Here is a 22,985-nt window from a genome sequence, read left to right on the forward strand (position 1 = left end):
GAACAAGTTAATAGATGGTGCTTATAAAGAGTCTTGCATCACATTTCCAATGTTTTACCCTGCTTACAGCTCAAATCTGCCTCTCATATGCTCCCCAACATGAATGAAGCTTTTCAGCTTACAAAATTTAAAACTAATATAGGTGACAAACAAATAATAAATTAATATTTAAGGCTACAAGCTAATTTCCTGTACCACTACTCATATTAAGCCAGACGCACTTTAACATTAGGGGTTTCATCAGGTAATGTACATTACTGACTATATTGAAGCTAGTATGCATTTTCAAGGCCATAAAATCCAACTGTGATATCCCAACAAAACTAGGAAGTCAATTTCTAGGAAGTCCTTAGGACTTAAGAAATCCTAGTTTCACATTGGAAAAAGTGCAGCTTAAAATAGCATTAAAAATATGGACATCTAAAGTTGAATGGTGTGTGTATGTTTTGAATGCAAACAAATAACTGGTGAAGAGAAAGGAAGAACATACACAAGACTTGCTTTTCCCATTAAGTAAACCTTCACTTTAAATATTGTAGATGTACTTGAGTGCAAGCGGAAGAAAGATGATCAGGTTTCTAAGAAACATAAGAAATAGGAGCAGCAGTAGGCCATCTAGCCCCTCGAGCCTGCCCCGCCATTCAATAAGATCATGGCTGATCTGTCGTGTCTCAGTTCCACATTCCCGCCCTCTCCCCATAACCCTTAATCCCCTTGCCTATCAAAAACCTATCAATCCACGTCTTAAATATATTTAGCGAGACAGCCTCCACCACTTCAACGGGCAGAGAATTCCAGAGATTCACCATCCTTTGAGTGAAGAAGTTCCTCCTCAACTCCGTTCTAGACCACCCCCCCTTTAACTTGAGGCTGTGCCCTCTAGTCCTACTGTCCTTTCTGAGCAGGAAGAGCCTCTCCACCTCCATCCTATCCATCCCATTCATCATCTTATACGTCTCAATGAGATCTCCCCTCATTCTTCTAAACTCTAACGAGTACAAGCCTAGTTTATTCAGCCTCCCCTCATAGTTCAACCCCCTCAACTCCGGTACCAGCCTAGTAAACCTCCTCTGCACTCCCTCCAAGGTCAAAATATCCTTGCGTAAGTGCGGCAACCAAAACTGCACACAGTACTCCAGCTGCGGCCTCACCAGTGCCCTATACAGCTGCAGCAAGACCTCCCTACTTTTATATTCAATCCCCCTCGCTATGAAGGCCAGCATCCCATTCGCCTTCCTGACCACCTGCTGCACCTGCAGGCTGGGCTTTTGCGACTCGTGCACAAGGACCCCAAGGTCCCTCTGCACTGTCGCATGCTGCAGTTTTTCGCTACGTAAGTAATAGTCCTTCCTACCATTATTCCTACCAAAGTGGACCACCTCGCACTTGTCAACATTAAATTCCATTTGCCAGTTCCTGGCCCATTCGCCCAGCCTATCTAGATCCTTCTGCAGACTCTCCACACCCTCCGCACAATTTGCTGTTCCACCAATCTTGGTGTCATCAGCAAATTTCGACACCATACACTCGGTTCCCTCCTCCAGATCATCTATATAAATGGTAAAGAGCTGAGGCCCCAGCACCGAACCGTGGGGCACTCCACTAGTCACCAACCGCCAATCCGAATAGCACCCATTAACCCCCACTCTGTCTCCTATTTGACAGCCAATCCTCTATCCACGCTAACACCCTACCCCCAACTCCATGCCCCCTGACCTTCTGTAATAACCTCTTGTGAGGCACCTTATCAAACGCCTTCTGAAAATCAAGAAACACCACGTCCACCAGCTCTCCTCTATCCACTGCCCTAGACACATCCTCATAGAACTCCAATAAATTCGTCAGACACGACTTCCCCTTAACAAAACCGTGCTGCGTCTGCTCTATCAAACAGTTCTCCTCAAGATGCCTCGCTATTTTCTCCTTGATCACGGATTCTAACATTTTACCTACAACAGACGTTAAACAAACCAGCCTATAATTCCCTGCCTTTTGCCTGCCACCCTTCTTAAACAACGGCGTAACATTAGCCGTTTTCCAATCTTCCGGCACTTCCCCGGAATCCAGCGACATTTGGAAAATAATCACCAAGGCATCCACTATCACCTCCGTCATTTCTTTCAGAACCCTTGGATGCATTCCATCCGGTCCTGGGGATTGTCCACAATCAGTCCCTCCAGTCTGTCGAGCACTGCCTCTCTAGTAACAATAATGTCATTCAGGCCCTCCACTCCTACCATCTTTCCATTGCTAACACCCAGCAAATTATTCACATCCTCCTCCGTGAAGACCGAAACAAAAAAAGTTATTCAAGGCCTCAGCCATTTCCCCATCCCCTACCACTATGCCCTCCCTCTCATCCTCTAAGGGTCCAACGTTCACCCTAGCCAGCCTCTTCCTTTTTATATATTTATAAAAACTCTTACTATCCTTTTTTATATTAAGCGCTAGCCCAGCTTCATAGTTTCTCCTACCCTCCTTTATCAACTTCTTTGTCATTCTTTGTTGACATTTAAACCTCTCCCAATCCTCTTCTCGCCCACTACTCTTAGCTACTCTAAACGCATCCGCTTTTAATTTAACACTTTCCTTTACCTCCTTCTAGTGAGGGAACCTGTAATGATATAGGCTTGACATCATTACAAAATGGAAACACTGGATAGTTGGCAACAGATGGAATCATGGGCTTTGGGTGAGAATATACAAGGTAAGCAGCTTTCTCATTTCTATTTTTAGGTTAACATATGCAAAACCTTATTCTCAACCTAATCTACAACGAAAAGATATAATTTTGCCACAGGACTAGAGGTGATTTAAGATAATTTATTAGATTATTTGGGTGATAACTAATTTTGGTTCAAAAACTAATTTTGACAATTAATTCTTCATAAAAATAAACTGCAAATATATATATGCAGATCTAGATTTATTTCCAAGATGATCAGATTTAACTAGAACTTTTCTCTGCCTAAACAATGTAACAGCACATGCTTATGGCCAGTGTTCTAGGGGACTGGTGATGCAAGGTTCAGGAACAATTTGGGTGGGAAAATATTTAACACTACTTTCTAATCAGCATGCTCCCATCACTCCAAAAACTCCCCTTTTATGCTTTCAGGAAGGAAACTAATTGAAAACTGTTAGTTAACTAATGATGACAGTCACATTTAAGAGGGAGTATGAGAGAAACATGTTAAAAGAAAAAGGAAAACTAAAGAACAGGATAATGGAGTTAGAGCATTAGCCACAGTGAGACAATTCATATGACAAACTGAATGGTTTCTTTTTGTATTGACTTTTGTATTATATACATTTTCTATTCCAATAGAGGCCTACAATTTGCCTCTACTAGTAAAAAAAAAACTCATGATTTTATCTAGAGAAAACAATTTCAGGTGTTGCAGAACCTTCGGCAGATTTTGCACAATGGAGCTGAAAAACAGTTCTCTGATGTTATGTGACAAATTAAGATTTCTTAAGATAGAGATTATGCAAGAATTATTTTTGGACAAACAATTCACAGCAGCCCTAAAAGTTTTTAATTAGAAAGGCATTTTAGAGTGTACCATAGAGACATTTTAAATTGTCCCTAGTTATTACAAATTGAAGAAGATAGTTACAACTGAATGATTACATAGGAGGAGGAGGAGGATGTGACCACTTATTCCATTTGGAGGAAAAGGTCTGCATGACTTGTCCATTTACGTATTTACAATAGATATATGTAAAATAAATTGAACAGTCTGCATGGAATAACTTACTATAAGACAGATTCATTGTTATAAATTACAACCCACAATACACTATTAGGAACAATTTTCCATCCAATCCGTTGTTCAAAGCCAAAATCTCCACAATTTATTGCTCACCAAGTAAGTTGATGATCCCTTCATTGTAGGCTGCAAAAAGTCTGATGGAATCTTTGAACAGTAGCATGAAGGCAGCATTTATTACTCCATTAGTTAGTTCATTTGGGTTTGCCTGTATTCAGACAGAAACGTGAAAACATCTGTACAAAAAAGTACTATGCTGTATTTAAAAAAAACTTATCTTAAACTCAACCTTGATTTCAGCCTACAAAGTGGATCAAAGTCTCAAACTTGCTTGAAGTAATCTATTAAATGTGTCTGGAAAAAATAATTGCAAGTCATAGCCCTCTAACTGGGGCAGCTAGGTTGCTGCTACTCAAATTTAGAAGCATGTCAGGAATTTAATCAAGGTATGTATCGTTAGCTGATTTGCAGTCAAGCCATAACCAAGAAGAATTTCACCCAGAGGTTCTGTACAATTCATTACTGGCTCTTGGAGATAAAGTCCGTTAAGACAATGCAAAATCACAGCACAAATAAAAATATGAATGCCAAATTCAAGGACATCCCAATGGAAACCGGAGTTATGGAGTTGAGTGGATAAGCTCAACAAAACTGAAGTGAAACTAAAATAGACTAACCTCAGGGACCATAGGTTTGTGTGAGAAGTAGCAATGTCTTACCAGTACATTGGAATTAACAGTAAAGTACATAAAGCATTATTCTGCAAATAACTGATGCTATCACTGGTGAAAGGGCTTGGTGAATCAGTGCAAGCTCAAAAACTACACGTGCATCAAAAAGAGATTATTTCCGATTTCCAGCATCAAAAACAAAAGATAGAAAATGCTGAAAATACTCAGCAGGTCTAGCAGCATCTGTGGAGATGAAAACAAACTTCACGTTTCAAGTCGATGGCTGTTTCAGCAGAACTGGGAAAAGTTAAGACATGCAACAGGCTTTGAGCAAGGACTGGCTGGAGAAGGACAAAGGAACATCTACGATAGAAAACAGGAGAGATTGAATGACAGTCTTGGGAGGGCAAAAGAGAATAGTGATGGACCAAGAAACAAAACAAAATGCACCTAAAGATGCTCTTTTTGTTTTCAGACAGTGGTACAAGAGAAAACCAGAAACACACGAAGAAAGGAAGTGACAGGGGACTCAATGGTCAGAGGCACGGACAGGAGGTTCTGTGGTCAGGATAGAGACTCCCGCATGGTTTGTTGCCTCCCAGATGCCATGATCAGGGATGTCTCTGATTGCGTACACAGCATTATAAAGCGGGAAGGTGATCAGCCAGATGTTGTGGTACAAATTGGTACCAATGACGTAGGTAGGAAGAGTGAGGAAGTCCTAAAGAGAGAGAGTATAGAGAGCTTGGAAGGAAGTTAAAAAGCAGGACCCCAAAGGTAATAATCTCAGGATTGCTACCTGTATCATGTGCCAGTGAGGGTAAGAGGGCGATGCTTGGGCGGATGAACATGTGGCTGAGGAACTGGTGTAGGGGGCAGGGTTTCCAATTCTTGGATCACTGGGACCTCTACAAGAGAGACGGGTTACACCCAAACTACAAGGGGACCAATATACTTGCAGGTAGGTTTGCTAGTGTTATTGGAGAGTGTTTAAACTAGATTTGCAGGGGAATGGGAACCAGAGTGGCAGAGAAGATAGTGAAGTGAGGGTAAAAATACAGGTTAGTTCAAGCAAAATAATAAATGGAAGGGTTGAGTGTGATGGAAATAATCTTTTGTGGTGTGTCTATTTCAATGCCAGGAGTATTGTGGGGAAGGCAGATGAGCTGAAGGCGTGGATTGACACATGGAAATATGACATTATAGCCATAAGTGAAACTTGGCTACAGGAGGGGCAGGACTGGCGGCTCAACGTTCCAGGCATGAGAGGGAGAAGAGGGAGAAGAAGAAGAAGGATGAGGAGGAGGAGGATGAGGAGGAGGATGAGGAGGAGGATGAGGATGAGGAGGAGGAGGAGGAGGAGGAGGAGGAGGAGGAGGAGGAGGAGGAGGAGGAGGAGGAGGAGGAGGAGGAGGAGGAGGCATTGTTGGTCAGGGAAAATGTTACAGCAGTACTCAGGCAGGATACATTAGGGAGCTTGTCTACAGAGGCCCTATGGGTGGAGCTGAGAAACAGGAACGGTACGACCACATTAATGGTGTTGTATTATAGATTACTCAATAGTCAGCGAGAATTGGAGGAGCAAATCAGCAGAGAGATAGCTGACAACTGCAAGAAACAGAAAGTTGTGATAGTAGGGGATTTTAATTTTCCACATATAGATTGGGACTCGCATACTGTTAAAGATTTAGACGGGGTAGAGTTTGTTAAATGTGTTCAGGAGAATTTTCCACATCAGTACATAGAGGTGCCAACTAGAGAGGATGCAATATTGGATCCCCTATTGGGAAATGAGTTAGGGTAGGTGATGGATGAGAGTATGAGGGAACACTTTGGATCCAGTGATCATAATGCCATTAGTTTCAACCTGATCATGGATAAGGATAGATCTGGTCCTCGGGTTGAAGTTCTGAACTGGAAAAAGGCCAAATTTGATGAAATGAGAAGGGACCTGGGAAGTGTGGATTGGCGCAGGCTGTTCTCTGGTAAGAATGTAAATGGGAAGTGGGAGGCCTTCAAAGCAGAAATTTTGAGAGTGCAGAGTTTGTATGTTCCTGTCAGGATTAAAGACAAAGTAAATAGGGATAAGGAACCTTGGTTCTCGAGGGAAATTGTAACACCGATTAAGAAGAAGAGAGTTGTATGAAATGTACAGGCAGCATGGAAGAGATCAGATGCTCGAGGAGTATAAAAAATGCAAGAAGCTACTTAAGAGGGAAATCAGGAGGGCTAAAAGAAAGCATGAGATTGCTTTGGCAGACAGAGTGAAGGAAAATCCAAAGAGCTTCTATAGGTATGTTAGGTGCAAAAAGGATAGTGACGGATAAAATTGGTCCTCTTGAAGACCAGAGTGGTAGACCGTGTATGGAACCAAAAGAGATGGGGAGATACTAAATGGGTTTTTTGCATGCGTATTTACTGAGGAAACGGGCATGGAGTCCAAGGAAATTGGGCAAACAGGTAGGGAGGTCATGGAACTTTACAGATTAAAAGGGGAGGTGCTGGCTGTGTTGAGGTAAATCAGAGTGGATAAATCCTCAGGGCCGGACAGGGTATTCCCACGGACCTCGAGGGAGGCTAGTGTTGAACTTGCAGGGGCCCTGGCAGACATATTTAAAATGTCAATATTCATGGGGGAGGTGTGAGATGATTGGAGGGTGGATCACGTTGTTCTGTTGTTTAAAAAAGGTTCCAAAAGAAATCCGGAAAATTACAGACCAGTAAGTCTGATGTTGGTGGTTAGCAAGTTATTGGAAGGCGTGATAAGGGATAGAATCTACAAATATTTGGATAGACAGGGACTTATTAGGGAGAGTCAACATGGGCTGTGTGTGGTAGGTCATAAGAACATAAGAAATAGGAGCAGGAGTAGGCCATCTAGCCCTTCGAGCCTGCCCCGCCATTCAATAAGATCATGGCTGATCTGTCGTGGCTCAGTTCCACATTCCCGCCCTCTCCCCATAACCCTTAATCCCCTCTCTTATCAAAAACCCATCAACCTGCGTCTTAAAAATATTTAGCGAGGTAGCCTCCACCACTTCAACGGGCAGAGATTCACCACCCTTTGAGTGAAGAAGTTCCTCCTCAACTCCGTTCTAAACCACCCCCCCCTTTATCTTGAGGCTGTGCCCCCTAGTCCTACTATCCTTTCTGAGCGGGAAGAGTCTCTCCACCTCTATCCTATCCATCCCATTCATCATCTTATATGTTTCAATGAGCTCTCCCCTCATTCTTCTAAACTCTAACGAGTACAAGCCTAGTTTATTCAGCCTCTCCTCATAGCTCAACCCCCTCAACTCTGGCATCAGCCTAGTAAACCTCCTCTGCACTCCCTCCAAGGTCAAAATATCCTTGTGTAAGTACGGTGCCCAAAACTGCACACAGTACTCCAGCTGCGGCCTCACCAATGCCCTATACAGCCGCAGCAAGACCTCCCTACTTTTATATTCAATCCCCCTTGCTATGAAGGCCAGCATCCCATTAGCCTTCCTGACCACCTGCTGCACCTGCAAGCTGGGTTTTTGCGACTCATGCACAAGGGCCCCAAGGTCCCTCTGCATCGTCGCCTGCTGCAGTTTTTTGCCCCGTAAGTAATAATCCTTCCTACCATTATTCCTACCAAAGTGGACCACCTCGCACTTGCCAACATTAAATTCCATTTGCCAGTTCCTGGCCCATTCGCCCAGCCTATGTGGATCCTTCTGTAGACTCTCCACACCCTCCGCACAATTTGCCGTTCCACCAATCTTGGTGTCATCAGTAAATTTCGACACCATACACTCGGTTCCCTCCTCCAGATCATCTATATAAATGGTAAAGAGCTGAGGCCCCAGCACCGACCCCTGGGGCACTCCACTAGTCACCATCCGCCAATCCGAATAGCACCCATTGACCCCCACTCTCTGCCTCCTATTTGACAGCCAATCCTCTATCCACGCTAACACCCTACCCCCAATTCCCTGTCCCCTGACCTTCTGCAATAACCTCGTGAGGTACCTTGTCAAACGCCTTCTGAAAATCCAGAAAGACCACATCCACTGGCTCTCCTCTATCCACCGCCCTAGACACATCCTCATAGAACTCCAGTAAATTTGTCAGACACGACTTCCCTTTAACGAAACCGTGCTGCGTCTGCTCTATCAAGCAATTCCCCTCAAGATGCCTCGCTATTTCCTCCTTGATGACGGATTCTAACATTTTACCTACCACAGACGTTATAATAACCGGCCTATAATAATTCCCTGCCTTTTGCCTGGCACCCTTCCTAAACAACAGCGTAACATTAGCCGTTTTCCAATCTTCCGGCACTTCCCCGGAATCCAGCGACGTCTGGAAAATAACCACCAAGGCATCCGCTATCACCTCCGCCATTTCTTTCAGAACCCTCGGATGCATTCCATCCGGTCCTGGCGACTTGTCCACAATCAGCCCCTCCAGTCTGTCGAGCACTGCCTCTCTAGTAACAGTAATGTCATTAAGACCCTCCAGTCCTACCACCTTTCCATCTCTAACACCCGGCAAATTATTCACGTCCTCCTCCGTGAAGACAGAAACAAAGTTATTCAAGACCTCAGCCATATCCCCAACCACTAAGTCCCCCTTCTCATCCTCTAAGGGACCAACGTTCACCCTAGCCAGCCTCTTCCTTTTTATATATTTATAAAAACTCATGATATCCTTTTTTATATTAAGCGCTAGCCCAGCTTCATAGTTTCTCCTACCCTTCTTTATCAACTTCTTTGTCAATCTTTGTTGACATTTAAACCTCTCCCAATCCTCTTCACACCCACTACTCTTAGCTACTCTAAACGCCTCCGCTTTTAATTTAACACTTTCCTTCACCTCCTTCGTTATCCACGGCTTATTACCTCTCCCCCTACTGTCCTTTTTGACCATTGGAATAAATTTCTACTGAGCACCAAGAAAGATCTCCTTAAAGATCCTCCACTGCTCCTCAGCAGACCTACCTTCCAACGCGCTCCCCCAGTCCACAATTCTTCTCTCATCTTACCGTACTCCCCTCTGTTCAAACAAAGGACGCGTGTCCGGGAACCCACTTTCTCCTCCTCCATCTGCACCAGAAACTCCACCATACAATGATCACTCTCCCCAAGAGGATCCTTCACTGCAACGTCCCTAATTCTACCCGCCTCGTTACATAACACCAGATCCAAGATAGCTCGCTCCCTCGTCGGCTCCAACACACCACTGTTCAAGGAAACTATCCCGGCAGCATTCCAAGAACTCCTCCTCGAGCCCACTGCGTCCAACATGGGTCGACCAATCAATATGCAGATTTGACCAATCTATTAGAGTTTTTCGAGGCGATCACCAGGAAAGTGGATGAAGAGAAGGTGGTGGCTGTTGTCTACCTGGATTTCAGCAAGGCCTTTGACAAGGTCCCTCATGGGAGGCTAGCTAGTTAGGTTCAGTTGCTAGGTATAGGTGGGGAGGTAGTAAATTGGATTAGACACTGGCTCAATGGAAGAAGCCAGGGAGTGGTTGTGGGGGATTGCTTCTCTGAGTGGAGGCCTGTGACTAGTGGAGTGCCACAGGGATCGGTGTTGGGTTCATTGTTATTTGTCATCTATATCAATGATCTGGATGATAATGTGGTAAATTGGATCAGCAAATTTGCCGATGATACAAAGACTGGAAGCGTAGTGGACAGTGAGGAAGGTTTTCAAAGCTTGCAGAAGGATGTGGACCAACTAGAAAAATGGCAAATGGAACTTAACACAGACAAGTGTGAGGTATTGCACTTTGGAAGGACAAACCAAAGTAGAACGTACAGGGTAAATGGTAGGACTCTGAAGAGTGCAGTTGAACAGAGGGATCTGGGAATACAGGTACAGAATTCCCTAAAAGTGATGTCACAGGTGGATAGGGTTGTAAAGAGTGCTTTTGGTACACTGGTCTTCATAAATCGGAGTATTGAGTATAAAAGTTGGAGTGTTACGGTGAGGTTACATAAGGCATTGGTGAGGCTGAATTTAGAGTATTGTGTGCAGTTTTGGTCACCTAGTTACAGGAAGGATGTAAATAAGCTTGAAAGTGTGCAGAGAAGGTTCACAAGGCTGTTGCCAGGACTTGGGAAGCTGAGTTACAGAGATTGAACAGGTTAGGACTTTATTCCCTGGAGCATAGAAGAATGAGGGGAGATTTGATAGAAGTGTATAAGATTTTGATGGGTATATATACATAGTGGAAAAAGCCTGCTTGCATTCACTGTGAGGCTAGGGGAGAAAAAAAAACAGAGGGCATGGGTTAAGGGCGAAAGGAGAGAAGTTTAAAGGGAATATTAGGGGGCGCTTCTTCACGCAGAGACTGGTGGGACTGTGGAATGAGCTGCCGGATAAAGTGGTAAATGCGGGGTCACTTAACATTTAAGAAAAGCTTGGATGGGTTCATGGATGAGAGGGGTGTGGAGGGATATGGGCCAGGTGCAGGTCAGTGGGACTAGGCAAAAAACGATTTGGCACAGACGAGGGCCAGAAGACCTGTTTCTGAGCTGTAATCTTCTATGATTTTATGGTTCTAAGGGAACAAAAAATAGGGGTGGCAGCATGGTGCAACAGAATTTATAGTCTGAAATTGTTAAACTCAACAATGAATTCTTCGATTAGACCCGGAGTGCCTTTGAACTGCCTCTCTCCCCAAGGAGTCCACAGCCACTCTGAAGTTTGCTTGATGTGCTTCCCACATCAGCAGCTGGAAGAGGCTTTTAAGTGGGCAATGATTGCCTACTTCAGGCTTTCAACTGGCAGCAAGCAGAAAGGCTGTCCAGCCATAGATTAATTGGGGTGGGCCTAGGCAGCACCTGAATAAATGCCATCCCAGCCAAAAACCTGCCACAGGGAAGGACATTAAGTACTTCCCCATGTCTTAACCAGACATTAAAACATCAAGGAACTAAAAAGGGGAAGTAATTTTTGTAATTAAAATGAGGTATGGTCACAACTGAAAGAGAATTTTACACAAAGCAAACACTTTTAAGACATGGATCAATTCCCTACACATGCTACAGCATATTTGATTTAAGTATGGGCTATTGGTTAGGGTACAAAAACAAACACTTGTACATACATCAAAGTCTAAGAGTGCATCCAGCTGATTCTGTATTAGAGGCAGCGTCTTCAGCAGTTTTTCTGTATTCATAGTTCTCATTACTCCATCCATCCTGATAGAGAATATTAAATTATAGTAACATTTTGTACATTAGTGAACATAATTGAACATTTCTCCCATATCATCTAGTTGAAGAGAATACACTATTTGTTAAGTAGCTCAGCAGAAATAAAATGCACTGCTATCTAGGAAGTATGTAACAAAAAACCCCCAAAATTTTGGTTTTGGGCAAGATAAAGTACAAGGTTATCATGTCAAATAAAGCAGAACATGCTGGGTTTCTATTTCTATTAATCATAAAACACAATATGTACATAACAGGGTTCAGACATTAGTTAGAGAACTAGCAGGTGTCCTGAGACGTTGCTCAGTAAGTCTGAAGAATAACAGCAGGAGTGTTATTCTATAAAAACTATAATGTAGCTCCAATATTTGTAACATCTCACTGGAAATCAAACTTCTTTCAAAAACATAAAAGTTGTAAGAAAATATATGGCAACAAGATATATCCCAGTAGACAAAAGGAAAAGCTAGAGGTGTTTCACAATAAAAAATGAAGATATAACAGAAGGAGTGTTATTCTATAAAACTTATAATGGAGCTCCAAAATTTGTAACAACTCTCTGAAAATCGAACTTCTTTCAAAAATATACAAAACAGTTATAAGAAAATACTTGTTAACAAGATACATCCTAGTAGACCAAAAAAAGCTATTGTTTCACAATAAAAATGAATAGGAGATTAATGGTAACACCTATATAAAAGGAAATAAAACTAAAAGTAGCTAGTTAAAGGGAAAAATAAAATTAAAGTGGAGGGAGTAATGTTTGCACGTCTGTGTGTGATGGTGGCAGGGTGGGCGGCGGTTGTGGTATAGGCGGCAAATTTGACCTTTAAAGGAAAGATGACAGTAAAACGTCATGTTTCAGACTCTGGAAACTAGCAAAGATTTGAGAAAACGTCACCGATTAGCAACACCATGACAGCCAGGAATAAGTTTAATTATTACACTGACTGGAATGCAGAGATTAAAAGATGAGATGTGTAAAGCATGGAACTATTAAACATATTGCGGAAGCCGATCACTATTCGGAAGATAAAATATATTTACACCTCAAAACATTAATTTATCCATTTAATAGAAAAGCAAAATACTGTGGATGCTGCTCTAAGGGTCATCCTGACTTTAAACATTGGCTGTGCTCTCTCTCCATTAATTTACCCACTCCCACTTCAGATATTGATTAATTTGCTAAAAGTTTCCAGCACTTTCTGCTTCAGATTTCCAACATTTTTTTGTTTACTTTTCCTTTATCAGGAATAAGCATTTGCTTTGGATGAGTTTTTTTTTGACAATCTCTGGAAATTTTAAATAATTCAAAGAAAAGCCCTATGGTGGTATCGACTATGCAGAGGCACACAGGTGCCCCAAATGTAACTTCAATATTATTTTCTATGCACTAATTACTCCCATATTACTACATTGGATTTAATCCTACACTACTAAATATTGCATGATGTTTGTTTTATTGGTTAAGAATGGCTTAATAAACATACCCTCTTTTCATTTTGGTGAAGTCGACTGCCATTAGTCTATAGGAGAGTGCTTTTTCATTTAGATATCTGCTATACCGTCTGATGAAAGTAGACATGTCATATCCTGCAAGGATTGGAGAAACGTTACAGTCATTGACATTAAAACATGTTTTTAAGTTTTATGATTAATTTAAAATTGGGGTGAGCTGAGTAAAACAAACTTTAATAATTAATAGTATTTAGATATAGCCAATATATATGTTCTTTACACAAATATAACTTACCTTGCATGGCACTTTTATCTAAAAAGTTATTCAAGTTGAACAATGTATTTCTGGAAGCCAAATACTGGATAAAACGCTGCAAGAAAGAGAGGTCATTAGCTGGAATCTGAAATTTGGTACAATGTCAGTATCAATACTGTGACACATGTACAATCGATATGAAAATGTATATTTTTTTGTACAAGGGGAATGTTAAAATGCAGCTTTTTTTCTGCAAGCAGCCAGTCTGTCTGCAAGAAAATTAGTTCCGATGTAGGGAGAGAAAGAACAATTACTCATTAGCCATGTCGTTGTGTACTTAGGATGGACCTAATGGATATTTGTTTATAGATGAAGTTTTCCATGGGGGTTTTTGATTAGGCTGATTGGCCAAGTCATGTGATAGTGGTCAACAGGAGGAGCTAGGTCTGGAGAAGAAATAACAGCTTTTTAGTTCTGGCCAGGAATTGCTTGAAGTCAGAGGGCCCTATTTTACCATTTTCATTCTAAATACTGGGCAGACCTGAAACTGGGAGTGTTTCAGATGTGACTTTTAGATCTGTTCTCAGGTGCCCTAATACACATTCTGCCTGAAAAAAATAGCAGCAATTCTGGATTGCACTGCAGAGGCCTGTAGGCAGGGCTTAACATGCCCAAAATGCTGCAGCTCCGATCAGTGCCTCCAACTACGCACGTGCAATAGAAAAATGCTCCTCTGCCACATCGCTCCCAGATTAGGTAATACCTCCCCCGGCCCCCACAGACACTGCCCCATCCCCACAATATTAATGACCCCCTAATCTCCCCAGCCCCCCACTATCCAGACCGATCGCAGTCCTCTGACCCTCTTTCTCTCCCCCCCCCCCCCCCAACCAATCACACAGAGTGGCAGCAAACCTCCTGCTATCCCATCCACCAAACTGAACCTTTGCCGAATCTGGATGGGAGATTGCGGTGGTAAATGGGGAAGTGCTGGTAAGTTTGGGTGTGCAACCCATTAAGTCAATTTAAATGCATGCAAATGTATTTAAACTGACGTTGTGCCTGTTTTGGGCATGGTCTCGATGATAGCCATTTTTGACCCTTGGTAAAGGGAAAACTGGTGCTGAGGTGGGAGCGGATCATGTGACTCACGTCACACCCAACTTTACCAAGTTTTCGCACCCGAAAACGGGCGCAACATGATAAAAATCAGGCCCAGAAAGTTTCTGCAAGTTAATGAAACTCATTCTCTCTCTCTGAAAGCTTCAAGTCTGTCTACATTTATTATACCAATATAAGAACATAAGAAATAGGAGCAGGAGTAGGCCATCTAGCCCTTCGAGCCTGCCCCGCCATTCAGTAAGATCATGGCTGATCTGTCGTGGCTCAGTTCCACATTCCCGCCCTCTCCCCATAACCCTTAATCCCCTCTCTTATCAAAAACCCATCAACCCGCGTCTTAAAAATATTTAGCGAGACAGCCTCCACCACCTCAACGGGTAGAGAATTCCAGAGATTCACCACCCTTTGAGTGAAGAAGTTCCTCCTCAACTCCATTCTAAACCACCCCCCCTTTATCTTGAGGCTGTGCCCCCTAGTCCTACTGTCCTTTGAGGGGGAAGAGTCTCTCCACCTCTAACCTATCCATCCCATTCATCATCTTATATGTCTCAATGAGATCTCCCCATATTCTTCTAAACTCTAACGAGTACAAGCCTAGTTTATTCAGCCTCTCCTCATAGCTCAACCCCCTCAACTCCGGCATCAGCCTAGTAAACCTCCTCTGCACTCCCTCCAAGGCCAAAATATCATTGCGTAAGTACGGCGCCCAAAACTGCACACAGTACTCCAGCTGCAGCCTCACCAATGCCCTATACAGCCGCAGCAAGACCTCCCTACTTTTATATTCAATCCCCCTCGCTATGAAGGCCAGCATCCCATTAGCCTTCCTGACCACCTGCTGCACCTGCAGGCTGGGTTTTTGCGACTCATGCACAAGGACCCCGAGGTCCCTCTGCACCGTCGCATGCTGCAATTTTTCGCCACATAAGTAATAGTCCTTCCTACCAAAGTGGACCACCTTGCACTTGCCAACATTAAATTCCATTTGCCAGTTCCTGGCCCATTCGCCCAGCCTATCTAGATCCTTCTGTAGACTCTCCACACCCTCCGCACAATTTGCTGTTCCACCAATCTTGGTGTCATCAGCAAATTTCGACACCATACACTCGGTTCCCTCCTCCAGATCATCTATATAAATGGTAAATATGGTTGCTAACTTTATTTAAGATGACTTTTGAGTCAAGTCTTGAAGAAAAATGTCACTTATTTGCAACTGAACCAGTCACAAATTAGAAATTAAAGTTGTTTCCTTTCATTTTTAGATACTGTTTAACAGTTAAGATTTCAGTTGCTTCATTTGTTAGAGTTAAACTGTATATTAAATAAAGTTTGTTCTACTATAAAAAATCTATAATTTGATAGTCAAATTACTCCTGAAACATCTTATCCTCACATTGATGCCAAATAGAAAAACTGTTGGGGTCTAATCTGGCATCTAATGTAATTTGGGATTCTGGTCCAGGACTCTAACAATACAAAGTTATTTGATCCAGTGCACATTTTGAAAGCATATGTTTATTATTCAACTTTTGATCCATTGAATTTCTGATGCTGACCACCACCCAGCAAGGCACATTAATACCAAGGGTGCATTAAACATATTAATAACAAGTCCAAAACTAAATTTTGAGCACCTGGTTAAACAAATGCATTGACATTAACATCACTTTTTTAACTTATTCTTTAAGCATTCTCAAGATTTGAGGTGTCCCCAACAAATCCACATTAATTGTAATAACCCCATCAACACAATATCAAGCTCAATCTTCTCCTCTCCAAGAAAAGCAACTCAAGTTTTTCCAATATATCCACATAACTAAAATTTTTCTCACTGGAATAATTCTCAAGAATCTTTTGTACATTCTCTCAAACTTTTACATCCTGAGCAGCAGCAGAAGACAGATGGAACACCACCACCTGCAAATTTCCCTCCAAGTCACACACCCTTCTGACTGGAAACTTTATCACTATTCTTTCACTGTTGCTGCATCAAAATAGTGAAACTCTCTCTGAAACTGCACTGTGGCTCTTCCAGTGTACCTTTTTTAAAATTAATTTACGAGAGGTGAGCATTATGGGTTTGGCTAGCATTTATTGTTCACCTCTAGTTACCACTGAGGTGGTAGACAGGAGTTGAATTCTTGAACCGCTGCACCCACAGTGCTGTTCGGGAGAAAATTCCACAAGGAAAGTGAGGCTGTCACTCCTATTACTGTCAGGGACAGATGCATAAACTTTATGTCAAATATATTTTTCCCTCATCAGAATCCTCTTCACCTGCCAAAGATGCAGTCTAGCAACAATGTTCTGAGTCACTTGTAGTGCTACTGAACCACAATGCTGGCGTGTATAGCACTGTTCCAACCCGTCGGTGGGACAGGACATACCCAGGGATAGTGGTGGTGTCTAGATCAATGTCTATAAAGTTTGGTTCCTTCATGCCAGTCTATCAGTGGGGTAGATCACCCAATTTCTATACAAGCCCCCACATTAGCAAGGAGGACTTTGCAGGGTCAACAGAACAGAGTATGCCGTTGTTGTTTCTGGTGTCTGGATCAATGGTGGGTGGTCCATCCAGTTTAATTTCTTTTAGACTTTGTAATATATTGATATTACTGAGTGGCTTGCTAGGTCATTTTAGAGGCGAGTTAGAAGTCCACCACATTGCTGTCGGTCTGGTCTATATGTGACTTTATACACAGGAAGCAGAAGCAGTAGGCCATTTGGTCTCTAGCACCTGCTCCACCATTCAATAAAATCATGGCAGATTTGATGTGTTGGTAATTGGATGACAGGCAAGATGAATGTTAATGGATTGCTTGCTTTTATTACAAGGTATATACATTCAAAATTAAGCAAGTGATGCTTCAATAATATAGAGCACTGGTCAGATCCTATCTGGTGTATGATGCTCAGTTTTGGGCAGTTTGAGGGGGGGAGGTGGTGGTGTCATGGTAATGTCACTGGACTAATAATTCAGAGGCCTAGGTTGCTGTATAGTGAAGCAGTTCAAATCCCATCATAGTAGATGGTGGAACAAATCAAATTAGTAAAACTACAATTAAAAGCTAGTCTAATGGGAACCACAAAACCACTGTTGTAAAAACCACTCTGGCTCATTGATGTCCTTTAGGGAAAGGAATGTGCTGTCATTTCTGCTAACAGAGGGCAATTTAAAGTAAATCAGATTCTGCATGTAATTATGCAACTTTCCTTTGAAGACCTTGACTGAATTTGCTTCCACCACACTCAAGCAATGCACTCCAGATCCTAGCCATTCACTGCATAAAAAAGGTTTTCCCTCAGGTCACCTTTGCTTCTTTTGCTATTCATATCAAACTGATTTCCTCTGGTTCTCAATCTTCCTTCAAAGGGAAGATTTTCTACTCATCTACTTTCTCCAGACATGATTTTGAGCACCTTAATCAAATCTCTTGAATTCTCATCCAGGAACCTTTACTGCATCCTATCTAATGTCTTCACGTCCTTCCTAATGTGTGGTGCCTAGAATGTACACAATACTCCACCTGAAGCCAAACCAGTGTTTTTGATACAGGTTCATCATAATTTCCTTGCTAAGGTATTCTAAGCCTCTATTTATGAATGCCAGGAACCTGTGTACTACAGTAACAGCTTTTGCAACCTGCCCTGGAATCTTCAATGACTTGTGCACTTATATTATCATGAGCCTCTGCTTCTGCACCCCTTTAGAATTATAGCCTATTTTATATGGCCTCCTCTTGCATTTCCAACCACATGCAGTAAGCGATTAGGATTTGGAATGCACTAAGTGTGGTGGAGAAAGAATCAATCATGGCTTTCAGGAGATTAGCAGCTGAAGAGTAAAGCACAGCTGGTATACGGGAAAGGGTGGAGGAATGGGCAAGCAGAGTTGCTCTTATTGGCACAGACAAAGAAGTTGAATGATGCCCCCCCATCTATGCTGTAACCATTTTATCATTTTGCCTCTATCAATGGCATAGCTAGGAGCAGCAAACTAAGTATACAATTAAGGTTAAAGTTAGCGCCTTGTGTAGCATTAAGGCACGCAGACCGAAGTCTGTTAAGTCACTCGGAAGGCACTGTTCAAATTCACTTCAAAAACTGTTATTACAGTTTTGAGGTAGGATATGCAAGACTGATATAAAAGCCTTGGGGCATTCCTCGCAATAAATCTGTATTAATCCCTACAATCATTAAAAATAGGTTTGGATTCCAAAAGGGCAGGTTATATTTAGATGTGCAGTTATGATGCCAAGGCACACAAGGCTATGAACCAAGTGCTGGAAAATGTGATTAGAATAGTTGGGTGGTTTATCACTGACCAGTGCAAATGGGCCGAAGGGCTTTTCTCTGTGTTGCAGACCTCCATGACTCTGACATGGGATGCATCCATTCGCTATGATATAACCACACATCTGCCAAAGTTTCTAAGACATTTCTAAACCAGTATAAATAGTTTGCAAGCTAAGAAGTTCACCAGACATTTGGATAGGAGATCTGAAGCTTTAAGCTTTTGAAAATATGGAGCACAATATGATTGTGAGAGACTTTTTCACATTGTTTTTGAGCAGCTATGCTGTCAGTTTCTGAAGTGTAGGTTTTAGATCTGATGGCAACCTCAAAACAGATCCAATGGAATCACCGTATTGAGGAATTCTGGTCTTCGTGAACTTTGGTTTCCAATGTTGCTGCCACTGACTGTTCCAGATCACATTTACAGAAACATCAAATTTAGCAAACATCCCATTAAGACCAATGAAAATGCAACTCAATGTGAGATCCATGTAGAAACATTTACGAACTATCCCAGAGCAATGGAACAACTTTGCCAGACTCAAGTTCTTGAAATACCTCCAACTATTCATGAAGGTCTGGCCTGGATTTGTACAAAAGACCTTGCCACTATTCCTTGGGGATAACAAGTATGGTTCCCTAACCAGTTCAGTGATCAGACCAGGGATGAGGGGAAAAGTTATGGAACACCTTGTGGAATTCAAAGATAAGATGGCGGTTTCAAAATGAAGACAGCGCAACTACGTATCAAAAGTACATTTCAAATGTACAACTAAGTTTTGCTTGTTTTCATAACTCGCATAACCATGCATCAAGGGTTATTTCAAGGTCATCACACTAGCAGTTTTTGACAAGTAATTGGGATCAACGTGCTTCATAGCATTCTATAAGAAAATAACTTAATATGACCTGGGTTTTAAATTGCAACTGCTGTTTGCAACATATTTTTTGTTTTACAGTCTTCAATTTGTTTTATCTTGCCTCTCAAACTAAAATGAATGTAATCCAACAAATCGTCTACATTCATTTTGATGGAGCCAAGCCAAGAATTGAACTATGGGTTATAATCTCCTTTTTAAAATCATCTCAAAAAAAGGTAAAAGGCCAATATCAAACAGAGATAAGGGAAGAATCTGGGGTCAATACAGAGGATCAAGGAATATTCCATGTTTGGCAATGACCAATTTAATAATAGAAAACAATCCTGACCTAAAGTGACTCCTTTAGCACTAGGCTAAAATCTCAAATGCACTTATTTTGGGGAGTGGGAAAGCAAAAGGGAGGGAAAGCACATGTATGCTGAGCCATTTCAAATATAAAACTGGTAAATAGATAGTTCATTTCTATTGCATGAAAAGTTGAGATAAAGTATAGTCACCATCACTACAGTGGTACCACCCAATGTTTATCTTACATAGCCAAGGATTTCTACTGTTGCTTCAGATGAGGCAGCCAAAGCATTTTTATCTAAATGCAGTCTTTGGCCTCCATGAAAACAGTTAGCAACAAATCAATTAAATTTCTTGAGGAGAATACATTTGCATTAATTTTTGCATTCTGGCAAATTCAGCTCCTTTGATTAGCCTTGTACTTTTCACAAATGGTGCACAGGCTTTCATATGGGTAATGTTTTGGTTACATTCTGTTTGGAGCTGTGGTTGGTTCATTGGTAGATAGCTGCAATTAATCCAAGGACAGAGACCAAAAGCTAGTCATCTGAAACAAACTGTCAGGAGGTGTTGTGCATGCTAAGCTGTTAAGATGGAATACTTCACAAGATCTTATTGCATGGGAAGGAAAGACGTAGGAAAAAAATTACAACGGCTTATATATTGATGAAAAGGCTCATTCAATTGGTTATGCTGCAGTGGTTAAATCACGTCAAAGTCTGTGCCAAATGCCATTCTGACAGAAAAACTACTTTTACACATCAGAATTGTACTTCAGTTTATTTTTTAAAAAATCACTATAGATCTGTCAGCAAATACTAATCCTTCAACACAACAGGAACAATCTTTTACATTCAATTATTTAATGTAATACTTCCCACCAGGTACATTCTTTTAAAAAAAATTATAGGAATGATTGCCTTTACTTCACAGCAGACATCAATGTTTGTTAATTTTATTTTGTCACATTTGCAGGTTTGTGCACAAGTAGCTAACCATAAACCCAAAAGACTTGAATGGGAATAAGAGGAAAAATAATATAATAATAGATTATTTAGGGCCTCTCCTGGCAGTTCGACTGACTAATGCTGAGAATGAAAAAATAGCCTTTAAAGATCAGTTAGGAACAAGATTTGATCACTGGTCTCTGTTAAATTAGCTAATTACAAGGAGCAGGAAGAGAATTGGCCTTAATATCCAGGTTAGCTTTCGATGGTTGAATGAATGATCTGTTGACAGTCACTGTCAAATTTGATACAAATAATGTTCACATTGGGAATAGGGAAGAAGAGCCTCAACAAACAAAATTACCCTGCAGCTAGGATATGACTGCTGGAATGATGACTCTCACCTACCTAATCATTAACTTTATGACAAAGCCTTAAAAGCAGAACGGAAGCTCAAAATTTCCCTGACCATGGCATATCCATGCAGATACATGAATATGTTTATTAAAACAAAACACTGAAGTTGCCCAATCTGATTACAAGTTTAGGTACCGTGCTTCCAAAATAGTATGAGCCAACAGTTTTGAGATGCAATTCAACTGATAACACACTTACCTCATTTCCATACATCATTAAATGATGTGTTGTGATTAAAGATTTAAACACCACAACCCAACTGCTGTTTGTTGCCCTTTCAAAAAGAGTATCAGCCATTTGTGGTATGTTCACGTTCATCTCATTGGTACACTGAATTAGGTCTGTAAGAAATCAACACACGGACCATTAAAAAATATATTTCTGGTCTTGTGGGAAATTCTTTTAGGTGGCCAGATTAATTTAAAGACTAAATCTTTTCATTAAGCATTTCATTTCACAAAAGACACTTTAAATTTTAGTTCAATGAAATTCTTCAATTAAACTAGTTTTTATTAAAACATTACAAATTAAAAATACTCAAACATACAATTAAGACAAATTTCTTTTGCCCAAAAGGAAGATCTCTGATTTCATCTATACAGCAAATAAGCTATGAGGCATTCTCAAAAGATCTGAGATTTCATGCCAAAAAGCTGAATGGTTATACTTGTTATCAGATTATACAGCCCAGCACTTAATTAAAAGCAATTTCATTCATTCATTGTTCTGTCAAACAATGGAATGTCCTTCAATCAATTATAGTTTGACATCTTCAAATGTTGATCTGTCATTTGTCAATTTTACAGAAGTTCTCTCGCAAAAATGGCTTATGATTCAGCATTTCTCTAACCAGTTTAAACCGGTTCTAATATCAAACGAAGACGTCTTCTCATTTGGCATTATCTTAGGTATATAGATATTGTACCTAAACATGGATAATTAAAGTTGCGTAATTTGCACCTGACTTGTGCTATTATCTTTCATGAATATAATTCACTATTGAAGTTTGGCATATGGTGTCGAAATTTGCTGATGACACCAAGATTGGTGGAACGGCAAATTGCGCGGAGGGTGTGGAGAGTCTGCAGAAGGATCTAGATAGGCTGGGCGAATCAGCCAGGAAATGGCAAATGGAATTTAATGTTAGGAAGTGCGAGGTGGTCCACTTTGGTAGGAATAATGGTAGGAAGGACTATTACTTATGTGGCGAAAAACTGCAGCAGGCGACGGTGCAGAGGGACCTCGGGGTCCTTGTGCATGAGTCGCAAAAACCCAGCTTGCAGGTGCAGCAGGTGGTCAGGAAGGCTAATGGGATGCTGGCCTTCATAGCGAGGGGGATTGAATATAAAAGTAGGGAGGTCTTGCTGCAGCTGTATAGGGCATTGGTGAGGCTGCAGCTGGAGTACTGTGTGCAGTTTTGGGCGCCGTACTTACGCAAGGATATTTTGGCCTTGGAGGGAGTGCAAAGGAGGTTTACTAGGCTGATACCGGAGTTCAGGGGGTTGAGCTATGAGGAGAGGCTGAATAAACTAGGCTTGCACTCGTTAGAGTTTAGAAGAATGAGGGGAGATCTCATTGAGACATATAAGATGATGAATGGGATGGATAGGATAGAGGTGGAGAGACACTTCCCGCTCAGAAAGGACAGTAGGACTAGAGGGCACAGCCTCAAGATAAAGGG

General features: G+C 41.5%; 1 protein-coding gene across 15 annotated transcripts in view; it reads right to left on the bottom strand.

The window, feature by feature from the left end:
• Positions 1 to 22,985, bottom strand: part of LOC145342171 (phosphatidylinositol-binding clathrin assembly protein) — a 167,996-nt gene that overhangs the window by 90,822 nt on the left and 54,189 nt on the right. For all 15 annotated transcript variants that reach the window (XM_080187486.1, XM_080187478.1, XM_080187480.1 and 12 more), the window contains exons 2-6: positions 21,503 to 21,645; positions 13,393 to 13,468; positions 13,130 to 13,232; positions 11,531 to 11,624; positions 3,870 to 3,981 (exon numbers count right to left, since the gene is read on the bottom strand). In XM_080187486.1, coding sequence (XP_080043612.1) covers positions 3,870 to 3,981; positions 11,531 to 11,624; positions 13,130 to 13,232; positions 13,393 to 13,468; positions 21,503 to 21,645 — 528 coding nt within the window. The remainder of the gene's footprint in view (positions 1 to 3,869; positions 3,982 to 11,530; positions 11,625 to 13,129; positions 13,233 to 13,392; positions 13,469 to 21,502; positions 21,646 to 22,985) is intronic.

This window comes from Carcharhinus amblyrhynchos, chromosome 4 (genome assembly GCF_965287045.1).
Source record: "Carcharhinus amblyrhynchos chromosome 4, sCarAmb.v2.hapA, whole genome shotgun sequence".
Taxonomy (NCBI): Eukaryota; Metazoa; Chordata; class Chondrichthyes; order Carcharhiniformes; family Carcharhinidae; genus Carcharhinus; species Carcharhinus amblyrhynchos.